Source organism: Drosophila busckii, chromosome 3L, assembly GCF_011750605.1.
Source record: "Drosophila busckii strain San Diego stock center, stock number 13000-0081.31 chromosome 3L, ASM1175060v1, whole genome shotgun sequence".
Classification (NCBI taxonomy): Eukaryota; Metazoa; Arthropoda; class Insecta; order Diptera; family Drosophilidae; genus Drosophila; species Drosophila busckii.
This window is the reverse complement of record NC_046606.1, coordinates 344,517-362,001: the sequence shown is the minus strand read 5'-3', so window position 1 is coordinate 362,001 and position 17,485 is coordinate 344,517. Positions and strand designations below refer to the sequence as shown.

The 17,485-nt window shown below is 44.5% G+C and overlaps 5 protein-coding genes across 9 annotated transcripts; 3 read left to right on the top strand and 2 right to left on the bottom strand.

The window, feature by feature from the left end:
* Positions 1 to 81: 81 nt before the first annotated feature.
* On the bottom strand, positions 82 to 4,135 carry LOC108600091 (probable E3 ubiquitin-protein ligase HERC4). 2 transcript variants are annotated; one of them, XM_017987451.2, is made up of 10 exons: positions 3,985 to 4,135; positions 3,745 to 3,922; positions 3,376 to 3,612; positions 2,597 to 3,323; positions 2,283 to 2,544; positions 1,901 to 2,224; positions 1,553 to 1,843; positions 667 to 1,488; positions 503 to 616; positions 82 to 442 (listed from the first exon to the last, which is right to left on the bottom strand). In XM_017987451.2, exons 1-10 carry the CDS (start codon positions 4,051 to 4,053, stop codon positions 290 to 292), a joined length of 3,177 nt encoding a protein of 1,058 aa, XP_017842940.1. In that variant the 5' UTR covers positions 4,054 to 4,135; the 3' UTR covers positions 82 to 289. The 2 variants fall into 2 exon arrangements, with proteins under 2 accessions (XP_017842940.1, XP_017842941.1); XM_017987452.2 differs by having other exon boundaries at positions 290 to 442; positions 3,760 to 3,922.
* Positions 4,051 to 5,941, top strand: LOC117134806 (lipid droplet-associated hydrolase-like). 4 transcript variants are annotated; one of them, XM_033293802.1, is made up of 3 exons: positions 4,051 to 4,142; positions 4,598 to 5,077; positions 5,128 to 5,941. In XM_033293802.1, the coding sequence occupies exons 2-3, from the start codon at positions 4,870 to 4,872 to the stop codon at positions 5,832 to 5,834; spliced, it is 915 nt and encodes a 304-aa protein (XP_033149693.1). In that variant the 5' UTR covers positions 4,051 to 4,142; positions 4,598 to 4,869; the 3' UTR covers positions 5,835 to 5,941. The 4 variants fall into 4 exon arrangements, with proteins under 4 accessions (XP_033149693.1, XP_033149695.1, XP_033149694.1 ...); XM_033293804.1 differs by lacking the exon at positions 4,051 to 4,142 and adding an exon at positions 4,143 to 4,176 and having other exon boundaries at positions 4,866 to 5,077; XM_033293803.1 differs by lacking the exon at positions 4,051 to 4,142 and having other exon boundaries at positions 4,540 to 4,634; positions 4,866 to 5,077.
* On the bottom strand, positions 5,934 to 12,958 carry LOC108600090 (RNA polymerase-associated protein CTR9 homolog). The gene is made up of 7 exons (XM_033293806.1): positions 12,816 to 12,958; positions 11,714 to 12,745; positions 10,814 to 11,650; positions 10,295 to 10,752; positions 9,720 to 10,229; positions 6,540 to 6,713; positions 5,934 to 6,385 (listed from the first exon to the last, which is right to left on the bottom strand). Exons 1-7 carry the CDS (start codon positions 12,855 to 12,857, stop codon positions 5,998 to 6,000), a joined length of 3,441 nt encoding a protein of 1,146 aa, XP_033149697.1. The 5' UTR covers positions 12,858 to 12,958; the 3' UTR covers positions 5,934 to 5,997.
* Positions 7,529 to 8,903, top strand: LOC108600092 (lipid droplet-associated hydrolase). The gene is made up of 2 exons (XM_017987453.2): positions 7,529 to 8,125; positions 8,176 to 8,903. Exons 1-2 carry the CDS (start codon positions 7,918 to 7,920, stop codon positions 8,901 to 8,903), a joined length of 936 nt encoding a protein of 311 aa, XP_017842942.1. The 5' UTR covers positions 7,529 to 7,917.
* A 121-nt stretch (positions 12,959 to 13,079) lies between the features above and the next one.
* On the top strand, positions 13,080 to 15,006 carry LOC108598514 (5'-nucleotidase domain-containing protein 1). Its single transcript, XM_017985190.1, has 2 exons — positions 13,080 to 13,305; positions 13,354 to 15,006. Exons 1-2 carry the CDS (start codon positions 13,141 to 13,143, stop codon positions 14,695 to 14,697), a joined length of 1,509 nt encoding a protein of 502 aa, XP_017840679.1. The 5' UTR covers positions 13,080 to 13,140; the 3' UTR covers positions 14,698 to 15,006.
* The last annotated feature ends 2,479 nt before the right edge of the window (positions 15,007 to 17,485 follow it).

Below are 17,485 nucleotides of genomic sequence, written 5' to 3'. Positions count from 1 at the left end.
AGCACCGATAGACATTGCAAAATTTGTATCGAACTCGCATAGAAATCTATCGTTGTTCGGCGGCTATTCGAAAACTTAACGTAAATTTCCATTTTTTATTATGAACCACCAAATATGTTTATAACAATATAACTTTACTACAAACGTTTTGTTAAAGCTATAACACAATAATCCAGATGATTTGATCTCCGTTAAGTCGTTGCAGCTCATGCTTAGTGAATAATCCAAAGAAAATGCTTAGCGTGCTTAGAAATTCAGAAAAAATACCTCAGTCCAAATCGTTGCACGATTAGATCAGACTAAAGCCCTGAGTTTGTTGTATCGCTTGCTGTAGCTTGTACCTGAGGCGCTCCTTGGTCTTGTAGCGTGGTAGATCCAACAAATTAAAGCACGTATGGGCGACGGGCAGGAAGCGCTCATCGGAGGTGGGCTGTATAATGATCTAAGTGACAAGGACATTCAGCACTAACAGCATTAAAAATATGGTGTGTTATTGCCTTACCTTAATGGCTTTCATGCCTTGAATTGGGATGCGATCACTGCCCGTCAAATAGAGCAGGAACTTTTTCTTTTCCGCTTCGGGCAACTCATGAAACACTTCCCAAAACCATTTCACCTGCAAGATACATTGTGATTACTTGATTTCTAACTGGTGATACTGCTTACGGTTTCGTCGCCGGACGTATAGCCGGTTTTGTATTCACAGTTGTCTTTCAGCGCTTGCCAGTCGTACTCTTCGTTGCCCACAACAACGGCCATAAGCTCCTCCGGCTGAAAAATCTGCAGCACACGACCAGAGCAGACTTTCATGAAGCCCTCGTGAAAGGCTCGATAGTGCAGTTCCACGGACTTGTTGAATATAAAGTCAACATATAGATCAACAAACTCCTGTTTATTTTCCAAAGTGACTGGGATGTTGCCGCCGTTGGGCTTAAGCGGTTGGGTCTCCGACTCGCCGTAGATGTCACGCGAAATCTCAAAGTTCAGATCGAATGTTTCTTTAAAGTCATCGCCTTTATAGTCCAGCAAAGCCTGCATAGAGTTGGCCTCTGCCGGCGACATTTCGCGCAGATCACTTAGATCCACAGACTTTTTGAGCAGCTTCTTATAAAGCGCCAGTGGAAAGGGTAGGTTGATGATGGTAAAGTTATATATGGCTAGGCCACAGAGAACGCCAATAAGAAAATACATGTTCTCAGTTTCAAAGCTGACATCGGCAAACCATAGCACATGCGTGTCCTCAAATTCCTTAAACATGCCATACTTGGGATCAATGAGATCCTTAAGCAGCAGCATAAAGAACTCTTTACGCACGCCACCCGCATCTTCAGCTTCCTCTCCGCAAAACTTTATCTTCAACGGCTTCTTGAGATCACTCTGATTATAACGCTGAAGCTCGCGTAGCGAATCCTGTACAATATTATCACGTGTCACGTTTAGCACAATGAACTGGGATACATGCCCATAGTTGAGCAGATTGTAAAATGCCTAAGAGAAAATGAATGTACAAACGTTTTTTATGGTTCACTATAGCTTCGTAGGCATAACTCACATTGGAGACGGCGTTGGACATTGCGGAATGCATTTGGAGAGCTTGGTCTGCTTGCAGCAGCGCCGTCTTGGCAGTCGCATTAAATAGGAATGGAAAGTTGCAAATGTTGAACTCGCCGGCAGTATCAGAGATGATCCATCGCAGATATTCCTGCTGCACATCAATATAATCTGAAACATCTGGCCAGTGAAACAGCTGATAGTTGAGACGCTCTTCACGCTTGTTGTTCACCCTGCACAGATGATCCAATAGACGCAGCACATCATCCAGTTCGCTATTATATGGCAGCAGCTATAAAAAAACAACAGAACCATTAGCATTAAAATTACGCTTAGCTGACTCACTCACCTTCTTTTGACGCGTCTCGTTATGATTTATGACCTCAATGCCCAATTTAAAGCTAACTATGTGGATGACCACATGCAAAAAGTTATTGACAATTTGCTCAAAATAATCTATAGGGGTTTGGGCCCACCACTTTTCCAGCAGCTTGCGTGGATTCTCCGTCAACTTGGCGGTGGCTTTGGCAAACGGCACATGCAGGGATTTGTAGTGCTTGGAGTTGACAAACTCATGGTAGAGCGGCAACAGCAGAAAAATGCGCATGCTTTCTGCATCCGCAGGCGAAGGAACCAGTGAACCAATAAGCTCCTTGGTAAGATTGTCCCAAATCTAAAAGCTGAGACTATAGCAATCCTAACACAGCTTATAGTTTGCATTGCATACGCACCACCTGTTTGATGCTCTCGTTCTCCACCTTGCGCAGATTATCAAAAGCCAACTGTGCAGCGGCTAGATCCAAGCCATAGTTCCGCGCGGAGCAGCAAAAGTGTTTATCCTGCGCCAGCAGAAACGAACCATTTAGACAGGCTTGACTCTTGAATATCAGTTCCATAGAGTGCAACAGATCCAGATCGCTTTGAACGTCCTGCTTGAAGTGCGTACATTGCAGCGTCAGTTCGGACGAAAGCGCCAGTACTTGGGACTTGGGTCTGTATGTGGCTTAAAGTTAGCTATAAAATGAACACATGGGATTCTACTCACTTATAAATGCGACAGTCGCTGGGTGGCAGCTTGTCCACATAGTGCGTAGTGGTCACTATGGATTGATCACCGCCTGAGAAGATCTGTTGTATAACTACCGCCACCTTGGCATCGCTGTTTTGCAGCAATGTGCTGCCACTTGGTGACACCCAAGGTCCAATGACAACTTGCGGTGAATTTATGCTCTTCGTGCTGCGCGTTCCCAGCTGACCAGAGCTTCCCAGACCAAATCCATACACACGTCCTCGTGATGGTACTAAAGCCAGCGTATGTCGATTACCACAAGCTACCTGTGAAATCGTACTGCCCATTAGCTCCATAACCATGCGCGGTAGCATCTCATTAGAGCTGAAGCCATGTCCCAGTTGGCCATATGCACCAGCGCCACAAGTAAAAACACCGCCTTCGTTGGTGAGAAACACGGAAAACTCTTCACCACAGGCCACATAGCGTACGCCTAAGGTGCGCAGCGTCTTTAGTTGCGTGGGATAAGCCCGATTAACTTCATCATTGAGTCCCAGCTGGCCGCAGTTATTCCGTCCCCAGCCAAAGACTGCTCCCGACTTAGAGATGAGAAAACTGTGATTGCTTCCACAGGCAATAGAAGCAACTGGTATACCCAGGAGCGTGGTCAAACGCATGGGAAAGTTGCAATGTTGCAGCTCGTTGGGCGACTTGACGCCCAGTTGACCATATATGTTAGAGCCCCAAGCATACAGCTCGCCGCCTGTAAGGCTAAAAGTTATACTTGATCTTACACAGGTAGAGTTTAAACTTACAGCAGGTGAGCGCCATGCTATGATTCTTGCCACACGCAATTTGTACCACTGTCTTAGAGACGAGATAGCGCAATATTTTGGGTAGTTCTATGACATCCTGCTCGCTGGCATGTCCTAGCTGACCACACTCGTTGTCACCCCAGCTAAGCACCTGACCCCATTCGGTAAGCGCCATGGAATGACGACTTCCGCAAGCAATCTGCGTAATGCCATGCTCCTGTAGTTCCGGTATCTGTACTGCAAATAAAATCAAACATTAGTAGGTAGCTGTCCAGCCTATGATTGTCATCAACATATAATGAGTAGGCACAATGAGCGTGAGGTTAGTAAAGAGTGTACGGAGAACGAGAATGGAAGACTTGTACATACGAAATGGAGACATACGTGGCCGCTTGGTGGGTAGCTGGTGTCCCAGCTGCGAATGATCGTTGCTGCCACAAGCATACACTTTGCCGCTGTCCGTTAGAAAAAGCGTATGCCTGTGACCACAAGCAATCTGCTGCACCGCCGAATCTGGCTTCCACGGTATTGGGCTGGGCGTCAGTATCTGCAACAAAAAGCAAAAGAAAAGAAATTATATATTATTTACAACTTGTATTTTATGTTTACCTGCTCATCTTCAATGCCGCCTAATCCTAGTTGGCCGTGCGAAGTATCGCCCCAACAATACAGTTCCATGACTACACTCTCTGCTTTACAGCCTTTTGTTCTTTGCGTGTCTTATCTCTGGGACGTTTAATTGTATTGATTTTATTACGCCGCTAGAAGTTCCAGCAAGTTTCGAATTTGATATATTTTTAGGTTGTTGTGGTTATTTGGCCGTCCACGAAATCCCCAATTTGTAGCCTTTTTTCCACCTTGCCCTTCCTATTCTTTGTGTTTGTTGTTGCTTCCTATTGCATACGGCTGCATTGGCAGCAATACCACAATTCGCGGGTTTTCCTTGTGGTTGTTCTAGCTTCACATCAGAGAGGGAATTTTAATCTGGAATATTGCTTGAATTTTGACTGAAATTGTTATGTTGTATACAAAAAAATAACAAATTATAACAAATCAAACCGCAACACAGAACAAAATATCTATAGAGTGCATTGTTGCAAGGGCTTGTAAGCCTGCTCGATCATTTTCTATCGATAATTGCAAATATCTATGAACAGTTTTAAGTTAATTTACTTTTTTCTCTGGGACGTTTAATTGTATTGATATTATTACGCCGCTAGAGAAAGTTCCAGCAAGTTTCGAATTTGATATATTTTTAGGTTGTTGTGGTTATTTGGCCGTCCACGAAATCCCCAATTTGTAGCCACATTCTTTTCCACCTTGCCCCTCCTATTTCCTCTTGTGTTTGTTGTTGCTTCCTATTGCATACGGCTGCATTGGCAGCAATACCACAATTCGCGGGTTTTCCTTGTGGTTGTTCTAGCTTCACATCAGAGAGGGAAATCTGGCCTAATTTCGAAATTGCTATTAAAATGTAATTTCTCTCTCAGCAAAATGCAGGAGGCGTTCGTGGATGTTAACAGCATACCTACGCATATCATAACATGGGGCAAGTGCATTGAGGAATCCTTGGACAACGTGCAAGAGGTTGTTATCTGTATACCAGGTAATCCTGGCCTACCTGGATTCTATACAGAGTTCGGAGGGACCCTGCAGCAGCAATTGGGACTTACAGGGCGCGACTTGCCCGTGTGGGTGATAGGTAAGCGAGTAGCCAAGAATTTGAGTAAATTGTAATGCTTATTTCGACAGGTCATGCTGGACATTATGATCCACCGGAGGCGGAGGTGCCACAGCTGACTGGCAACGAGGAGCTATTTAATCTAAACGGTCAGGTAACGCACAAGATTGAGTTTATCAAGAAGTACATACCTAGACATGTAAAGATACATCTCATTGGTCATTCCATTGGCGCCTGGATGACACTGCAGCTGCTGCAGAAGAAGCAGATACGTGATCGAATCAAAAAGTGTTACCTGCTCTTTCCCACTGTAGAGCGCATGGCGGAGTCACCTAATGGCCAGACGTTTACGAATATTGTCATGCCGTTTTACTCTGTATTTGGCAACGTGCTCTTTAATCTGCTCAAAGCGATGCCCATATGGCTACAAAGCCAAATCTACCTTAGGATATTTTCGATACCATGCGACCACGTGAGCACAGCCCTAAAGTGTCAACCATCTGTGGCGGAGAAGGCCGCCTTCCTGGTTGACGATGAGATGGCACGTGTGCGCGGCTTGCAATGCGAACTAATAGAGCAACATTTGCCGCTGCTCAAATTCTACTATGGTGCCAAAGATGATTGGGTGCCAGTCGCCTATTACGAGGAGCTTATTCGTCTATTTCCACAGGCAGACGCGCAGCTTGACACAAAAGGCATCGATCACGCCTTTGTACTAAGCTCATCCAAGCCCATGGCTCTAATTGTTAGCAACATGATACAGCAGACGACGAATTGATGGCATGCTCTGCTTAAATTTGTTGCCTAATATTAAACATTTATAGATCCATTGTAATACCATTAGCACTTAAGGTGAACTCAATTACATGTTTTTTTGTACAGTTTCACATGTTTTGTATTTAATGTATCATTCCACTTGAGTTGCATATTATGATTAGCTCTTAATTTCTGCCCGCTGGTGAGCCAGATCGAGATCGTGAGGGAGAACGTGAGCCGGATCCAGAGCGAGAGCGAGAGCGTGAACGTGATGGCGACTTTGAGCGCGATTTCGATCTACTGCCAGAACGGGAACGAGATCTATTCGATTCCCCGCCAGAGTCAATGCGATTCTTGACAACGCTTATGCTGTGCAACACCATCGCTTTCGCTGCCGCTGCCACTACGACTACGACTTCGCTTGCGTCCATGGGCGCTACCCATCTGTCGCTACCGCTCCGGCTGCCGCTATGACTGCGACTTCGGCTACGACTGCCACTCTTTCGACTGCCAGAACGACTGCGACTGCCACTCTTTCGGCTGCCAGAACGACTGCGACTGCCACTCTTTCGACTGCCAGAGCGACTGCGACTGCCACTCTTTCGACTGCCAGAACGACTGCGACTACCGCTGCTGGATTCGTGAGCTCGAGCAGGATCGACTTGGGCTGCCACTGAGGAGCACTCGCAATAGATTTACTTCTGCTCCTGCTGCGACTTACGACTGCGGACTGCGACTACGTTTGCCATCGCTCTCGGACTCGCTGGTGGATATTGTCTCTTTGGAGACAATCTTAAGACGTTGCTTTGCAGACAGCTTTTCCTTGGACTTCTTAGCGTTCGATTGATTTTGTTTCTTCTTGCGCTTTGTATCCTTGCCGCCAGACTCTGGCTCGTTGTCGCTTTCATAACGTTCTTGCGTTTGCATTGTCCACTGCCCTTTGTACGTTCGCCCTTGCTCTTCTTCTTAGTGGAAGCGCGTTCCTCGCGTGGTGCCGCACCATCGTTGCCACTATCTGTTCCAGAGATGTAGTCATCTTTACGCGGACGTCCGCTGCCCTTTTTGCGCTCTTTTTCGCTGGGTGCATCAACTATGATGAGCAGATTTTTAGTTTTTTCCACATATTCCTGGCGCTTGGCCAGCTGCTGATCACGCGAAGTTTTGGCCTCCTTCTCACGTCGCTTGCGTTGCTCAACGACTTGAGTTTAAAGGCCTCGCGTTCCTCCTCCTGGCGACGGGCGCGTCCCACATGGTACTGTGCTGTGATAGCAGATCCTAACAGCCTTTTTTTCTTTGCATGTCTTATCTCTGGCACGTTTAATTGTATTGATTTTATTACGCCGCTAGAGAAAGTTCCAGCAAGTTTCGAATTTGATATATTTTTAGGTTGTTGTGGTTATTTGGCCGTCCACGAAATCCCCAATTTGTAGCCACATTCTTTTCCACCTTGCCCCTCCTATTTCGCGAGTTTTCCATGTGGTTGTCCTAGCTTCATATCAGAGAGGGAATTTCAAACTGGAATGTTGCTTGAATTTTGACTGAAATTGTTATGTTGTATAGAAAAAAATAACAAATTATAACAAATCAAACCGCAACAACAAAAGAAACCAACAAATAATCTATAGAGCTGCCAACTTGTTGCAAGGGCTTGTAAGCCTGCTCGATCATTTTCTATCGATACTTGCAAATATCTATGAACATTTTTAAGTTAATTTACTTTTTGTATAGTATGTGGCCTAATTTCGAAATTGCTATTAAATTGAAATTTCTCTAGTGAGCATATGAAAATAGAGCGGTACTCTAAACCCAAACCGAAATAGCTTCATATGTTTATTAGCAAGTGGACATGCTCATTATATTGGCCATTATTACCCGGCAACTGCTGATGTCTGAACTCTGACCTCCTAGCAATTTTAATAAAAAGGTTATAAAAGCTCAATATATTGCGTGAAGCGCGCAAACGAATTTTTAAATTGATTTAACGGTTAACAGGCCTGACTAACGCTTTAACCAAAAACCGGTTGACGTTGACACAACATAGTGCAGTAGGAGAAGTGGAGAAGTTAGAAGCAGTTCATTGATTTTCACCGTTGCCACGAAGCAAAATGCAGGAGGCGTTTGTTAATATTAACAGCATACCCACGCATATCATAACATGGGGCAAGTGGATTGAGGAATCCTTGGACGGTGTGCAAGAGGTTGTTATCTGTATAACAGGTAATCCAGGCCTACCTGGATTCTATACAGAGTTCGGAGGGGCCCTGCAGCAACAATTGGGACTTGAAGGGCGCGACTTACCCGTGTGGGTGATAGGTAAGCGAGTAGCCAAGAATTTAAGTAAATTGTAATGCGTATTTTGACAGGTCATGCTGGACATGATGATCCACCGGAGGCGAGCATACGCGAGGTGCCACAGCTGACTGGCAACGAGGAGCTATTTAATCTAAACGGCCAGATAACGCACAAGATTGAGTTTATCGAGAAGTACATACCTAGCCATGTAAAGATACATCTCATTGGTCACTCCATTGGCGCCTGGATGATACTGCAGCTGCTGCAGGATGAGCAGATACGTGATAGAATCAAAAAGTGTTACCTGCTCTTTCCCACCGTAGAGCGTATGATGGAGTCACCTAATGGTTGGACGTTTACGAAGATTGCCATGCCGTTGTACTCTGTATTTGGCTACGTGTTCTTTAATCTGTTCAATGCGATGCCCATATGGCTGCGTATCTTTCTCATACAAATCTACTTTTGGATATTTTCGATACCCAAGCACTACGTGGGCACAGCCCTAAAGTACTCTCGACCATCTGTGGCGGAGAAGGTGGTCTTTCTGGCCGACGATGAGATGGCACGTGTGCGCGGCTTGCAACGCGAACTAATAGAGCAACATTTACCGCTGCTTAAATTCTACTATGGTACCACAGATGGTTGGGTGCCAGTCGCCTATTACGAGGAGCTTATGCGTCTATTTCCACAGGCAGACGCGCAGCTGGACACAAAGGGCATCGATCACGCCTTTGTGCTACGCTCATCCAAGCCCATGGCTCTAATTGTTAGCAACATGATACAGCAGACGACGAATTGATGCGCTGATATGTTTTTTGTTTTTTAATTTCATTTATAGAAAACATTTGAAGTACCTACATGAAACTCAATTACATTTGTTAAGTACAGTTTCACATGTTTTGTATTTAATGTATCATTCCACTTGAGTTGCATATTATGATTAGCTCTTAATTTCTGCCCGCTGGTGAGCCAGATCGAGATCGTGAGGGAGAACGTGAGCGGTCCGAGCGAGGCGAAGAGCGTGACCGATGTGGCACTTTGAGCGCGATTTCGATTTACTGCCAGAACGGGACGAGATGCTATTCGATTCCCGCCAGAGTCAATGCGATTTTGAAAGGCTTATGCTGTGCAACCCATCGCTTTCGATTGCCGTGCCCTCGACACGACTTCGTTGCGCCATGGCGCTACCCTATAACGCTACCGTCGGCTGCCGGCTATGACTGCGACTTTCGGCTACGACTGCACTCTTTCCGACTGCCAAACGACTGACTGCCACTTCTTTCGGCTGCACAGAACGATGCGACGCCACTCTTCTCGACTGCCAGAGCACTGCGATGCCACTCTCGACTGACCAGACGACTGCGGGATACGCTGATGGATGTTGGCCCGAGCGGACGACTTCGGAACTGGCCACTGCGGACACTCGCAATAGATCTACTTCTGCTCTGCTCGACTTCGACTGCGAGTTGGTTTGCATGTTCTCGACTTCGCTGGGTGGATTATTGTCTCTTTGGAGACAATCTTAAGACGTTGCTTTGCAGACAGCTTTTCCTTGGACTCCTTAGCGTTCGATTGCTTTTGTTTCTTCTTGCGCTTTGTATCCTTGCCGCCAGACTCTGGCTCGCTGTCGCTTTCATAACGCTCTGTCTTGCGTTTGCGTTGCCCACTGCCCTTTTTACGTTCGCCCTTGCTCTTCTTCTTAGTGGGAGCGCGTTCCTCGCGTGGTGCCGCACCATCGTTGCCACTATCTGTTCCAGAGATGTAGTCATCTTTACGCGGACGTCCGCTGCCCTTTTTGCGCTCTTTGTCGCTGGGTCCATCAGCTATGATGAGCAGATTTTTAGTTTTCTCCACATATTCCTGGCGCTTGGCCAGCAGCTGATCACGCGATGTTTTGGCCTCTTCCTCACGTCGCTTGCGTTGCTCAGCGACTTTGAGTTTAAAGGCCTCGCGTTCCTCCTCCTGGCGACGTCGGAGCGAACGTTCCTCCTCGTCAATGCGACGAGCGCGTCCCACATGGTACTGTGCCTGTGATAGCAGATCCTGACAGGTGCTGGCCTCCACACCGGCGACCTCAATATTGAAGCGCGTCTTATCACCATGCTGTGACAAATATTGGAAGTATCTACAAAACGCAAACAGTTAATTATTTGATTATCATTATTTTATTAGCTTGATAGCTTTACTTACTTGTGAGCTAGCTCAAGCTCATGCACCGCCTGCAGCACCACCTCCAGAGTTGACTTTTCATCCTTGAGTATGGCCATAGCCAGACGTGATAGTACCACAGCTATGTTAAACAGCAACACTGTATCCTGTGGAGCAACTCGTCTGGCTCTCAACAACACCGCCTTTGCCTCTACCAGCTTATTGGCTCGTAGATAGGCGCGTGCTAGATACTGCATCACCTCCACATTGTTGTGCTTAAAGAACTTTTTCATGCAATTCTCGTACATCTGTATAGCACTTATATATTGCTTTTGCTCGACATAGACATGGGCAATGTTTAGCCACACATCGCAAAAGTCTGCGGTGGCTTCACGCACCTGCGCGAAGATATCGCGCGCTTCTATGATGCAGCCCTTGTGGGCCAGCACCGCGCCAATGCCATTGGTTGCCCAAATATTGCGGGGATCTGTGCGTAGCACCTGGAAATAGTCAGACAGTCTCAATCGCTGCGCTAGCTATTGTAGAATCTTTACAACATACTTGCTTATAAATGGCCAAAGCCTTCTCCTGATGCTTGCGCTCCTTTTCCTTATCCCGACTCGGCTGATGCAAAGTCTGCAGCGAGAAGTTGCCCAACGCTATTAACGAATACTGATCCGTAGATGTAGCCTGGTTCTTAAGTATCGTTTCAAAATTTTTTTGTCCCAAGGCAAATTGCATTTTCGCCAAATGCAGATTACCCAGTAGCGAACGGGCATCAGGATTGTCATTGTTTATATTTAATGCGTCCTTGAAAAAATCGGATGCTACAAAGATTAGACCCTTGTCACGCGCCATGCATCCCAGGCGTAAATAACAATCTATATAGTTGGGATGCTCCTTGAGAATTTCCTTGTAGAGCTTGTCGGCAACATCAAAACTGCTCATCGCCTCGTTCAAGCGCGCTAAATTGTACTTCATGGTCACCTGTATAGACTCATAGTACTTTACATCCTTGTCCATCTCGCAGCTGGAGTGCTTCAATGCTGATTCCAGTGCGTCACGTGCCGCTTTCAGGTTGCCTAGGCGATAGTGCAATGCGGCCACGTTGTTCTGTATCTCCGCAGGAATCTCGTACTTTGCTTTCTCGCGCAATATGCTTGATGCGGTGCCGTAGGCATTCAAGGATGCTTGAAGATCATTTTGCTCCAGGATCTGCGCTAGCTCGATCCAGGCCTCAATGTCGTCCGGAAACTGCTCTGTGACCTTCTTGAGATGCGTCTTGGCCATGTCGCGTTTGGTCTGCGAATTGGAATGCGCATATAGCGAACCCAAAATCTTCATTGTCTCATAGTTGCCCGGTTGGATCTTTAAGACTTTCTCAAAGCACTGCGCCGCCTGCAAAAGAAACATATCGTTGTGAGCTTAGGCTATACACATATGTATTTATGCTTCACTTACATTCTCTGTATCACCTCGATAAATATACATTTGACCTAGACCATAGTGGGGCAGCACAAAGTGGGCTGGCGCTATTTGCGTGGACTGATAGTAGTACTGGAAGGCCTGATCGTAGTCGTTTTGAGCATGGAAGCTGCGCGCCAGCTGGTAACAGCTCTCAGCGCGCATGGCTTCATTCTCGGTGTTATGGAAAGCATGCAGTGCTAGATGGTGTACCTTTTGGTAGTCTTTCTTGAAGAAAAAATGATTGGCCAAATGATTAAGTACCATGGGGTTGGCATTGTCAATAGTATATGCCTTGGAGAGCATTTGAACGCCCAGTTTATTAGACTCTGGCTCCAACTGATTGAGCTTAAGCACCGCTAGGCCAATTAAAGCGCCCACACATTGCTGATCTAGCTGTAGAGCGCGCTCAAAGGCCAGCTTCGCCTTCTCAGCATTGCCCATTTTCAGAAAGCAGTGGGCCATGCCAATTCGCACATTGGCCGGGCAGTTGGGATTCGTTCGAAGTGCCTTCTTGTAAAATACCATGGCTCCACGATAGTCCTTGCGATTGAACGCAATACATGCTTTACCCAGCAGAGAAGGTATGTTTGAGGGCGACTGATTAAGCACGAAATTGAACTGTGCGTCAGCCTGGTCCATCTTGTCACCTTCCAGTAAACAGAAATAAGCGCGACCCAGCAAATGGCTCTGATCGTACATAATGATCTTATCGGCGCTGGTGTACAAATTCGTTGCCTTCATAAACAGCTCACGCTTCTTGTCCTTTGACTTTTCACGGTACGCTTCCTGCACATAGTGCGCGGCAAGCATGTCATATGCTTTCATTTGGTCCGTCTTATAATCACGATAATCTGTGGTGCCCTTCTCGCGTGCCGTGTCAAGCAGCGTTATGAAGTCATCCGTTTTCTTTTGCTTGTAGTAAGCCAACGCCACCTCCACCCAGACGCGGAGCGGAGCGCGCTCCTGCAATAGTATGCTGAACACCTCGGAGCATTCCGGCAATTGATCCGGATCCACCTCAATGACCTGTAGAATATGTTTAATGTTTTTTTTTCAAGCGATTGAGGCGTCAGTTTTTTTTGCACAGCCTACGTACCTCATCTGTGTCCTGCAGCGGTATTTCGATGCACGCAGACATATTTTAGGCTGTTTGGGGCTAAAAGCCAATTACTTGAACACTTTAGCACGTTTTTTTTTTATTTAAGTCAAAAAATATTTTATATTTGCGAAATAAATAGCCCAGAGCTGCAATAAAACTATCGATACACAAAAGCAGGCGATAGCCGCCATACAACAGAGCGACACTGTTAAATTATCGTTTTACAGAGCTGTACTCTCCGATAGGCATTTGTTTTGGGAAATAGAAAACATGTAGAAACTATTAGCATAATTATTTGTTTATAAATTCTAAAATTAGTCCAATGCAGGTGGGCTTCTGTCGAGTGGGCGTGCCCCAGCTGACATGCAACGTGCGCTGCATCGTAACAAGCAGCGCAGCAGCATCAAAAGCATGTCATAAACTTTATTCACATAAACAAAACAAATCACAAACATATGTTTTGAGTCAGTTATTACATAATAGCTATGTGAGTATACAGAAATTGGCGCAAAAAGCTAACAGTGCACAATTACAGCTGGCGAGGCACATGCACACAGGCAAAAGAATGTCAGACGCGACAAGCACAAAGGAGCTCGATTTGAGCAGTTATGATATTATTGGCTTTGATTTGGATGGCACACTACTGCGATATAATCTGCAGGAGATGTCCACGCTAATATACAATGTGTTGAAGCAGCACATGGTTGAGCAGAAGGGATACTCACGTGCGCTGCTCGATAAGCAGCTGGACATGGACTTTCTGCAAAAGGGACTGCTGCTAGACGGACCACGTGGTAATGTGCTTAAGCTGAGCAACACGGCGACAATACTACGCGCATCCCACGGCACACGGAAGCTCAGCGATGCAGAAATTGTGGCGACTTATGGTCCCGAGCGCCGATTGCAGGTGGCAAATGAATTTTACAAAGATCCTCTGTCTACTTGGAATGGTCCAGCTGCAGAGGAAATGCGCACACTTCTGGATTACTTCGATATGCCCAGCGCGCTGGTATTTGCCCAGGCGGTAGATGTAGTAGATGCCGATTCTTCTCAAGCCAACGAGTATCACGTTTGGCAGGATCTGCTAGAGACACTGATGCACAACTATAGTCGCGATCACTTCGGCAACAACAAAAGTCTCTATTTTAAGGCCATGCGTGCAGATCCGCAACGATATGTGCTGCGCAGTAGTTCAAAACTAGTAAATTGGCTTCACCAGCTACGTGCCTCGGGAAAAAAGATTTTCCTGCTAACTGGCTCCAACATAGACTTTGCCGAGTTAACCGCTACGCAGGCGTTTGGGCCAAATTGGCAGCAGCTGTTTGATATTGTGGCCACATATGCCAAGAAGCCAGGCTTCTTTACACAACAGCGTCCCTTCCTGCGTGTAGACAATGTCGCCAAGTGCGAGTTGCCGAACAGCGAGCTTTCATTGCAAGAAACTCTTGTCTGCGGTGAAGTTTACTCACAGGGCAACTGGACGCAGTTGCATCAGTCTTTGGCAAAACATTTGAAAAAAGATGCTGGCATCACACGTGGACTTTACTTTGGTGACAACATAATACAGGACGTCTATACACCTGTTCAGCATGCTGGCATTGAATGCTGTGCCATTGCCGAGGAGCTACTACTGCTGGAGCAAGCAGATTATCCTTATACCCACGTTCTGGGCTCTCAATTTTGGGACTCTTACTTTTCCGTGGATAAGCAGGCCACGCTCTGGTCGGGTTTCATAGCAAAATATGCCAAGATCTGTGTCAGTTCCATGGACCAAATGGCCCAGACTACGCCCACACAACATATTCATTGCAGTAATGCACATGGCTTCTATCCAGCGCTACCAAAACAACTCGAAGACAGCAATCTCTTGACCATCTAAATTCCTTCCTGCAGTGGCTAATAATTAAAAAGATTCAAAATTTTCTCGTACAATAAACAAACGCATAAATCAACGAAAACAGCTCTTAACGGTTGTCGATCTAATCTTATCTATATATTTACGTATACACAAATGTATAACAGCATTCCTTTAGAGTACTATACTTGACATTATTTTGTGCAGAAATAATTTTATAACAAAAATACCAGAATGTGTGAAATAATTGGTTGAAATTTGAAAATGTACTCTATTTAAGGTATAGTTCCTAGATTATATCAACAATAGCTCCAATAAAAATAAATACATAAATTTATAGCTTCCTTAAGCAATAGGTTTATTTGCTTAGAATATTTTCATATAGAGAAATATTATTAAAAGTTCAACAGACTCAACACTTAAGCTTACATTTACAACTTATAATAAAATAATATAAAACTATCAATGATAGCACAATAAACCTTGATTATTGACCAATATATGGAAAAAGTTAACTGCTGTAGACTTGTGTTTTGCTAAAAAGATCAAATTAAAAAAGAATTAAGTTCCATTTGAACTGGCTAAAATTGAATGGGGGATAAATAAGGTAAGTAGGCTGAGTATTGTCTCAATTACAGCGAACCCGCCGCTCTGAAGCCAATAATAGCAACCTAAAAAGATATATGACGAACATCCAGGATATTCAGATATTCGAGATGCTGATGATCACTTACAACACATTTAGCAGCATACGTATGTACTATGTACGTATCTTTCCACCCATAATGTAAACCGGATGAATGTGATGTTTGTATTCTGATATGTGATATCAACTTTGCTACTGTGCTTGAGTGTGTTGTTGGCAAAGTGTCGGCACGAACTGGTGCTGTTGCATTTAAAGCTCTGGCACAAGCTGCGGGCTACCAATGCACGGTTCATTGGACTGCGCTTGGTCGTCAACGCAACAACATGCACCACTGAATAGGTAAAAGTTTTATATTGAAGTCGTCAATGCTAAGCTGTTTTTGTCGTTGCCTGCCTGCGTGACTCTGCTTCTGGTAGCGACGTGGTTGTTGTTGTTGTTGCTGTTGTTGCTGCTTTTTTAGACACAGTTTCCGGGTCAATGACATGGACTTGGTGCATTTCTTTGTTGAATTGCGTATGTAGTAACTGCAACTGTGTGTGTGTAAAGGGATGTGTGTGTACGCAACAACGCGATCAATAAGCGAGGCAGCAAAAAACCACACACCGTGCTGCATGGTTAGAAGATAAACGATAATACAGCACAAGAAGAAAAAGCTATCTCTTAGATACGGCGAGTATAAGATACTCCTCAAAACGATTGGCGATTTATTAAAATTTATTAAAAGTTGTGGGCTTCTTCAATGAGTGAATATACAAATATGCGTTCGATTACATTTGGATATGTATGTATCTATCAGGTAGCTATCTAAGGTTACTACAAGAAAATAAGTGTGCTGCGCTGGTAAGCAAACAGGTCAACTCCAGCACTTTGCCACTCTGAGGCTTTAAATCGTATGCTGTAGTAAGATACATTTGTATATAGTACTCGCAGCATTTTATCTAATACTATTTATTACAGCGTATACAAGATACAGAACAGACTGAATTTGTAGCGTACATACATACATAAATGTATGTATGAATATGTATCTGTATATGTATATGTGTACTATGTATTATAAAATATTAATAGAACAAACTTGTTTTGACGGAAATGCACTTTATTTATCAAACTCTGCCATCTGCTTCGCATTAGGTTCGGGATGAATGAAGCAACATGTGGAGTGTATCGCTCTTATATGAGTTTCGAGCCTGTCGATGACTCGGATTTGGCTGTATTTGTGAGTATGTGTTCGTGTGTGCATGTGAGAGAGAGAGAGAAAGAGAGAGCGAGTGAGTGTGCGCGTGTGACTTCCCCTACAGATACAGATACATGGCAGGAAGAGATAAAAAAATAGAGACAGCATAGAATTTTGAGTTTTTTGAAGGTTTGGGAAGGAAGGCATTTTTATTTATTTTTTAAGACACATTCAAATATATTATATTATATTGTATTATACTAACCTGTTGTATCTTAATAATTGCATTAGGAACTCTCTTAAAAAGCAAGACATAAGACAGAGATAAGACTCAGTTTATGTAATAAGAAGTGCCTTGCAAATTATTACGTTCAACTTATCAGCTTCATTCATTAGAAAACGTTTGTTTTCTTAAGTATATACATATGTATGTAAATATCTATTTGTAGCGAGAATAACCGATTCAGTATACTCTTCACTTCAACTGGAGGCTAAGAGTGTGCAGTCGACATCGAATTGTAAGTAAATAAGTGTGTGATGTATATAGAGTATAGGACTCATTCAGTTAAATATAGCGTACTTTAATAAAAAAAAACACTACACACGTTCAAAAGGCGTTTTCATTCATCAATACATGTGCATGTACATAAGCATGCATACAGACATGTACATATGTATATATGAATGTATGTACATGTGCTGTGTCTTCGTATGAATGTACATATGTATGTACATATGTACATATAAATTGGGGCTGTTGGGGCCGCAAAATCGTCGCTGATTACAGTTATTTTTTCAATTCTTGCTTTTATTTGCTTTTTGCATGGGCAAAGGTGACCCGGCAAACTGTGGGGCTATCAGTTCAGTGGTGGTGACAAACATGCACCCACACAAGCACAGTTACAGTTAAGTCGAACTTTTGTAATCTGTATTGTATGCCCTCTTAGTGGTATGCGTCAATTACGGTTAAATAATGCCCTAAACAACGA

Excerpts from the sequence above, each read along its gene's own strand:
- LOC108600091 (XM_017987451.2), bottom strand. The coding sequence starts at position 4,053 with ATGGAACTGTATTGTTGGGGCGATACTTCGCACGGCCAACTAGGATTA. Across the intron at positions 2,545-2,596 it reads AGCGACTGTCGCATTTATAA|ACCCAAGTCCCAAGTACTGG; the intron begins GTGAGTAGAATC and ends AGCCACATACAG. Across the intron at positions 1,844-1,900 it reads ACGAGACGCGTCAAAAGAAG|CTGCTGCCATATAATAGCGA; the intron begins GTGAGTGAGTCA and ends GTTTTTTTATAG.
- LOC117134806 (XM_033293802.1), top strand. The coding sequence starts at position 4,870 with ATGCAGGAGGCGTTCGTGGATGTTAACAGCATACCTACGCATATCATA. Across the intron at positions 5,078-5,127 it reads CTTGCCCGTGTGGGTGATAG|GTCATGCTGGACATTATGAT; the intron begins GTAAGCGAGTAG and ends TTATTTCGACAG.
- LOC108600092 (XM_017987453.2), top strand. The coding sequence starts at position 7,918 with ATGCAGGAGGCGTTTGTTAATATTAACAGCATACCCACGCATATCATA. Across the intron at positions 8,126-8,175 it reads CTTACCCGTGTGGGTGATAG|GTCATGCTGGACATGATGAT; the intron begins GTAAGCGAGTAG and ends GTATTTTGACAG.
- LOC108600090 (XM_033293806.1), bottom strand. The coding sequence starts at position 12,857 with ATGTCTGCGTGCATCGAAATACCGCTGCAGGACACAGATGAG. Across the intron at positions 6,714-9,719 it reads GAAAGCGACAGCGAGCCAGA|CGACAACGAGCCAGAGTCTG; the intron begins GTCTGGCGGCAA and ends ACGTTATGAAAG. Across the intron at positions 6,386-6,539 it reads GGCAAACGTAGTCGCAGTCC|TCGAAAGAGTGGCAGTCGCA; the intron begins GCAGTCGTAAGT and ends TCGCTCTGGCAG.
- LOC108598514 (XM_017985190.1), top strand. The coding sequence starts at position 13,141 with ATGCAGGTGGGCTTCTGTCGAGTGGGCGTGCCCCAGCTGACATGCAAC. Across the intron at positions 13,306-13,353 it reads AGTTATTACATAATAGCTAT|CTGGCGAGGCACATGCACAC; the intron begins GTGAGTATACAG and ends GCACAATTACAG.